The sequence below is a fragment of the Gopherus flavomarginatus genome, chromosome 1 (assembly GCF_025201925.1).
Source record: "Gopherus flavomarginatus isolate rGopFla2 chromosome 1, rGopFla2.mat.asm, whole genome shotgun sequence".
Classification (NCBI taxonomy): domain Eukaryota; kingdom Metazoa; phylum Chordata; order Testudines; family Testudinidae; genus Gopherus; species Gopherus flavomarginatus.
In genome coordinates this window covers 51,819,079-51,826,578 of record NC_066617.1, presented here as the reverse complement: position 1 = coordinate 51,826,578, position 7,500 = coordinate 51,819,079, and the positions used below count along the sequence as shown (strand labels likewise).

At 37.1% G+C, this 7,500-nt stretch overlaps 1 protein-coding gene across 14 annotated transcripts in view; it reads left to right on the top strand.

Moving 5' to 3' along the window:
* The window catches only part of FOXP2 (forkhead box P2), a 674,789-nt gene that overhangs the window by 619,713 nt on the left and 47,576 nt on the right, over positions 1-7,500 (top strand). For 13 of the 14 annotated variants that reach the window (XM_050936167.1, XM_050936176.1, XM_050936175.1 and 10 more), the window contains 2 exons: positions 3,904-3,991; positions 6,851-6,934. In XM_050936167.1, the coding sequence (XP_050792124.1) occupies positions 3,904-3,991; positions 6,851-6,934 (172 nt within the window). Of the gene's footprint in view, positions 1-3,903; positions 3,992-6,850; positions 6,968-7,500 lie in introns of those variants that run through there. The other variant, XM_050936178.1, reaches the window with a different exon arrangement.

Genomic DNA, 7,500 nt, shown 5'->3' with positions numbered 1-7,500 from the left:
TTACTGAAAAATTGCTTACTTTCTCATATTTACTATATAATTATGAAAGAAATCAATTGGAATATAAATATTATACTTACATTTTTGTGTATAGTATATAGAACAGTACAAACAAGTCATTGTATGACATTTTAGTTTCTCTAGTGTTTTTTATATAGCCTGTTGTAAAACTAGGCACATATCTAGGTGAGTTGGTGCATACCCCAGGAGTATGCATATCCCAGACTGAGAATTGCTGCTGTAGTCCAGTACTGTGAATGTATATTTTTTATTTCTTAATTTTAAAATAGTATTTATTTTCTGAGCATTAAAATTAGGTTTTGCATTTAAACTTAATGGTAGAGCTTCTGGACAGCGCAGTTGGAAAAATTACTTTCAAAATATAAACATTTGTTACAAATGCTTTTAAAGAATTTTCCTTTGACTTTTATAGTATAAAATGACCATGTTTTGTGAACATACATTCTCCTCAAAAGTGTGAGTGAGTTTTAGTGCTCATTAAAGTGAGGCTCATAATAGTACTAGCTGGAACTGAACACAGGGCAGACAGGTTCTGTGTATATTCCCCAATATACCTCTTCCAGTGCACCTCCCTCCTGACCTGTAGCACTGCTATTTTAGTCATGAGTTTCTTGTAAGCAGAGACTGACAAGAGTGCCAAGTTACGCAGAGGTTAATTGATATAGGTAAACGTCCACTAGAATCTTTGCTGAAACCATATCTGTTCTCACTTACAAAGCTACAGTATCTTTTGCATTACAGAATCCAGATCCATCTGCAAAAATCTAGTGCATTTTGACCCATTTAAAATCTATCCCACTGTATTTTCAAGCTTTTTAATCTCTTGTCTGTTTTAAGACACTCAAATCATATTATTTATATTAATAATGTATCATTAGTGCACTTTAATTACAGTGTGCATTACTTATTATATTAATTCTTTCTTATACAAATATGTGTAGTTAATAACAGTTTCATATCAAATTTGTCACCAGGATAACTGGGGAAAAAATCCCTTTACTTGTTCAACCATGTATTAAAGTACAAAATCATGAAGTAAGTTGCATTTATTTTGCCCCTTTCATCTCATCACCCACTTTCAGACCAATAATCTACCTCATTTGGGACTTCTTCTAACATTCCAAACTTCAGGAAGTTTTCTGATAACTCGATCTGCAAGGCAAGAAACAAAAAACGTATACTTTGGATAGACTCACAGCCTTCCAGAGGAACAAAATTTATGTCTAGTCCTGGCAGATTGCAAGATATTAGACCCTAAATTTGGAGCCAAAAAGATATTTTAGAGGTCTTTAAAATATATTAGACCTATTTTTTCTGTCACTACACTTCCTGAACATTCATGAGAAATAAAAAAACTAGTCTTCACAGGAAAAGGGATAAGAGAAAATCATCCTAATAAAAATTTTCAAGCTCTTATCACTTTCCTAAAATAATTTTTCTCAAAAATACAAAACATAAACAACTATATGATGGACATAATGACATAAAGGTTGTATTGGCACTCATTGGTATCAGGAGATTACTTTATAACCCTTAACACGTGCTGTAGCCTCCCAGGTGATCATCATACTGAAATTGCTTTTAGACTGGACTTCCTTCTTCCACGTTGCACATTCCTGTTATATTTTAAGTTCCTCAGAGATGGGACTCTGTCTTTCTCTATGCTGTAAAGTGTCATGCAAACATTTGGTGCTGTATTAAGTAATACATAGTAATGAGTATGCAGTCATCTCAAGCAGGTGTGTGGTGCTATGCTCACACACACATGCCCTCTATCTCTCTCTGTTTTTCATTTTCATTTTAAAATTGACACAGATATGCATTAGGTTTAGAATTACTCTATCCACTTTATATAGAAACTAGTAAGTATGTCAACTTTGTAATAAATTACCTGAAAACATGTTAAAAATGAATATTGTGTTAATAAACCACATACATTGTAAGAATACAGATATGCCTGTGTAATGAAGAGGATGTTGTGAAAGGCCATTCAGTAAATGTATTCATTAATTAGCTGATTATCTATTTATCCTAATTTCAAAATCAGTGGAAATGAACCCATCATAAAAAAATGAGAATTTTTGACAATTCATTTTATCAGATGAACATACCTGGTTGGAGAAGTGAAATGATTCTTTTAAATAAAAATGTTAGAAAACAAAAGAACACACTCTAAATATACGAGTCTTATTTCTAAGGCTCTAGCTTCCATTTTTGCACCTGCAAAAAAGTTAGCGGGATGCAGTTTAAAATTAAGGGCCACAAGCTTTGTGGCCTCAGGTGAAAGGAGACGGTGTGTCTTTGAATCCATTTTTGGTGAAACTTAAGCTTATTGCAAATAATTCTCTCCAATATTTAAATCATTACTTTTAGTTTCACACAAAACTACTTGATCTAAAACTAAAATGTCATACTTCTTTTCCCCATGCCTCTTGCACTAGTAGTAAAACCTCTCCGTCAAACCTCACTCATATGGAAATCCCATCATCAGCATAACAAAAATTGTGATTTCTATTCTCCTTTTAAAAAACTAAAGTTACAATAATAACAAAGAACTGTGGTGAGGGAGAGATGCAATATCCTCTGCTTTTTCATTGTTTGTTCACTAAGAGGCAAATCCTACCTACAGCAAAAGAATCAAGCAACTACATTGTACAATGAGGAATTTGGAAGAAAGGAGGGAGGGAATTATCTTTCTCCCAGGGTATGGATGGTGGTATCTGTGGCCATGATGCTGCGCAATAGTTCCTGCAGCTCTTGACCTCTGGTCTGCAGGAGAAATAGCCAGCGAGTCCACATTTTTGCAGAGCCAATGACCTAGCCTCCATTTCTTCCTTGTCCTGCTCCCCAAACCTTCTCTACGCTGTTGTGAAAAGAGAAAACCCATATCATGCAGCCAATGTGCTATAAACAGGGCCTTCCACAATTTGGAGGGAGGAGGCATAATTTTCCCTAAGAGTTGAACTCAACTCTCCCGTCTCCTGCCTTGTGCAGTGGTGCCTTCAGAGACACAATCTCTCAAGTCCCTAGGCTGTGCCCAGCTTACTGGCTGCCTCATGGCCACTATGTGCTCCTTCCCCCATACAGGAGATTTGGTTTTGGATTTGCATAATTTCTGGTCCAATGGTCACATCCTGGACCCTGCTCCAACAGACTGCCAGGGGGAATCGCTCTGCAGTGCATACTAGGTATGCAATTGCCCTTTGCCAGTGCCTCACCCTTCCCAGCTGATCCTTGATTGTGGAGCTGCATCAGTTCTATTCTGTTCTGAGAATTCTTTTGGGGATTATTAGTGCAAATCATTGAGATTCTACTATTGCTTGCTGTTCCTTAGTATTTGTTATGCCAGATCATAAAAAACAAAAAACAAACAAAAAAAAGAATTAAAGAAAAGCATATGAAGAAAGCATCATGAGGGCTGCACTAATTCAGGACAGCCTGAAGGAGTCACTACAGCAGCTGGGGATCAGTGGAGTCTAAGGATGTACTGGCCACTTACTTATACCAGCAGCAGGGTGTGGAGGTAGTGTAGAAATCACTGTGTTGGCTCTGTGCCGTTCAAGGTTCCCTTTCACAGGAGAAATCTATTAGTAGACAGGTAGTCTGGCTTAAGGGCTGCTTTGTGCTGGCAGAGATGTGCAGAGTAACCTCAACACACAGGAGAATTGGGCCCTTAGCATTTATCAGCTGGGAACACTATGGATCACAGAACTGATAGTTATCTTACATAGTTTTATATTAGGCATGTTCAACTTGGAGCTTTTTGCAAATGTTCCATTGACATTAATGAACGTCCCATCCACAGCAGAAGCAAATTTGATTAATAAAGAAATTATGCTCACTTTAATCCTGTATTTTATTAGTATTTTCTTTCTTTACTAGGCACCTTAACAATGAACATGCATTGGATGACAGAAGCACCGCTCAGTGTCGGGTGCAAATGCAAGTGGTTCAGCAGTTAGAAATACAGGTTTGTTACATGGTCATATTATCTATTTATTTTTCATTTTCTTTAAAGCGCCTGTCTCAATGGCTCTAGGATAAAAGGCCTGTGTCTCTTGACTCCGATTTATTGATGTTCATAAGAAGGTTTTAGAATGTTTCTGAGACTTTGTTAAATACTTTCATGTTTTGAAACTCACAGCAGTTTTCTGAAGTCAGCATCGTCTAGTGGATTGAGCCTAATTTTAACTCTGACAATGACTTCTTCGGTGGCCTTGGGCAAGTCACCTCCCCTATTTCATGTCTCAGTTTTCCCATCTCTATATTGGGGCAACAGCACACTTGTGAGGTAGTTAATATTGGGGGAATTACTTAGTTGATATGTGTATGTCACTTTGAATCTGTAAAGCACTGTAACAAATGCCTGGCAACACAGGGTTTATCAACTGCTGTTCTGTTTTACACCTGCCACCAGAATAGCTGCACTATGGCTAAGGTACTTAGTGTACAATGCACAGTGTCTTAGCACTTAAGCTACTGTAGAATCTTCATCAACAAAAGTAGAGAGCCTGTGATACTCAGTTGAGCTATTCTGACTCAGTCCAGGAGGAAGCATTGTCATGCATATAGATGGATCCCATTTTCTAGTCCTGGCACAGGCAAACTCCCTTTGTGGTCATCACAACTGCAGAACTGTTGTTTAAAGATGTTGGGCCAAATCTTCAGCTATAGTCAAGGAGTGCTCACGGGGGTCCCCCAATCCTACAGCCACTTTGTGCTGGTCTTATCTTCTGACACAGGGATAGAATGAACTGAAAGACTTGAGAAACCACTGCAGCAGCCAGAGACCACCAGCATTCAGGGACAATCGCAGCCATATTACCTTTCCCGCAGCCATGCCATGACCATGGGCTGCAAGGGGTAGTCATCCGGGACTATATCCACTATGTTTGGAGTCATTTGTATCATGGAGTGCTGCAGAACAACAGGATCACAGCCTACTTGGTCCTTACTCTTTTGTGTTTGTTTATAAATGAAGAAGTGATGCACTTGCAGAGGAAAGATATAGAACTATTTACATTTCTTGACTTTGGTAAATGATGTTATTGATGTAACATGGACACATTTTGTGTATACATTTTTTGTTTCTTCTTTACAAAACTAATGCTATTTGGTTCTATTGTATTTTAATACCAGAAACCAAAAATATTTACGAGAAAATATAATCATCTAATTTTTTTGCCATGATGTATATGAACTACAAACCCAAATGAAGCTCTAGTTGCTTTTAGAAGCTCAGAGCTTACAGGGTTAATGTTAGCTCATCTGGCCTTTTTTTCTTAGTTTTACATCATGGCAAATGGCATATTTCTAAAGTGTGGTGCATATAACATAAAGCCTAGAAAAAAATCTTTTTGCTCCCCTGCCTCAAGTGTGTTTTTAATTAAAGATGCACTGTCCAAATTATATCTAGTACACCTCTACCCCGATATAACACGAATTTGGATATAATGTGATAAAGCAGTGCTTGGGGTGGGGAGCTGCACAATCCGGCGGATCAAAGCAAGTTTGATATAATGTGGTTTCACCTATAATGCGTTAAGATTTTTTGGCTCCCGAGGACAACATTATATCAGGGTAGAGGTGTACTTTCTTCTATGTAGGAGTAAAGGCAAAATATCTGCAGTAGCACAGGTAGTACAGAACCAATTTTTTGTTGCTCTATATAATGAGCTAGTCCAGTTGTCCACTTTAATACATTCCTAATTTTGTATTGTAGCTCTAGCATTTGAACTAATTTAACATAAAATTCATGCAAGAAAGCTTTAGAAACCCCTAAGAAAACAACGATGAACCACTAGCTGATTTCTTATTTCCACAAGCACAGTAATCATTTTGTCGGTATCCAAATTAATGTAAATAGAACAGAACTTTTAAGTGGTAGTTCTTTTTACTTAGTCTTACTGTGTAAAACAATAGATATTTTTCTTTGTATCTATTTACATTTTATCAGCCTTTTCAACATTTTAAAACACTTTTCTCTGTTTTTTTTTAATGTGGCAAGATCACTGGAATCTGAAAAGACAAATATTTTGTATTTTTGAATGATGTGAAAATCATTCATGAATCCAAATAAAACACAGGTTTTGTAAAGAACATGAAATGTTTTCGGAAGCAGATGTAAAGGTTTCTTAAGGACTGTTTACAATTTACAGAGGGTCTGCTGGAACGTAACAGTCCAACTGAAGATTCTGCTTGCAGTGTGACCAATTATGCCATTTTTTTGCTTTGTCTGACTGATAGAAAAGTAAGGTCCATCAGTTGTAATGAGACCCAGTGCAGTGTAGATGCCGACTCAATGGCAGAGTTCAGCGTTTCACACTGCCTGGTCTCTGTCACTCTATTGAATTAGATTGATGATGTCAGATTGCAGGGGGCACTAACTGGACCTCAGTGGGAAAGGATGAAGTGTGTAGACAATCCTGGCAGGCACTGTGCTTTGAAGACCCTTCACCCCTTCACAGCTGTTGGCACTAGTCCATTGCTAACAGTGTCTACAGGACTTTAAAGAGACACTATGGGCCTTCTAATTTATGGTCTTAGTAACTTGTTACTGTCGATGCAACTGTGACCTCAATTCTCTTATTGACAAAAAGATGAAGTGTTATTTGTTTTCTCTGACCTTTTAACATAAGAAAGGCTATAAAAGTTTTTTCTTTTCCCTAGCCAAAGTTGCGTTTCCTTTCAGATAACTTTCTACTGACATAGGCTTTTATATGCAGGAATCATTACAGTGAGACAAGCTCAATGATAAGATGTATCACTGCAATAAAATAGCTGTATCTGTCATTTCTAAAATGCTTCTGATCTCACTCTTTCTTAACAGCTTTCTAAAGAACGTGAACGTCTTCAAGCAATGATGACCCACTTGCACATGCGACCCTCGGAGCCCAAGCCATCTCCAAAACCTGTAAGTGCATATTGCTTTATAAACAGTAAATAGGTCTACAAATGTAACAGACTAAGAAAATGAACAATTTCATGGCCGTTGGAAAACAATGAGTGTGATGAAAAATATGGCAATAAAATGAAGGTAAAATGCAATAGCTTGTCAAATTGTATGTTTCTTTAAAAGTAATGCTATCTTTTACAAAATCTATCCAATCTACACCATAGGTGACACTAAACAAAGTACACCTATAAGTGCACAAATCACTGCCTTGAGACTGAAGCTAGAGAGAATATCTTTTTGTGATAGGTTTACAGATATTAAAAGAAAACCCACTTTGAAAAACTTGAAGTTCAGTGGACTCTGTAGCAGAAGGAAGCAAAGGTAGAAAGATATCTGAGTGCATAGGAGAATACTTAGAGTAGTCATAAGGTACACACAAAAATGCTGTTGTTAAATCTCTCACTTAAAAAAATTAATTGCCTCATGCAGCAAATTCAGCATGATTTTTAACATGATTTTTATTTCAGTTCCAGTAAAGGGTGCAGCATGAGACATATGACACAGTATCACATGTGTAGGGATGG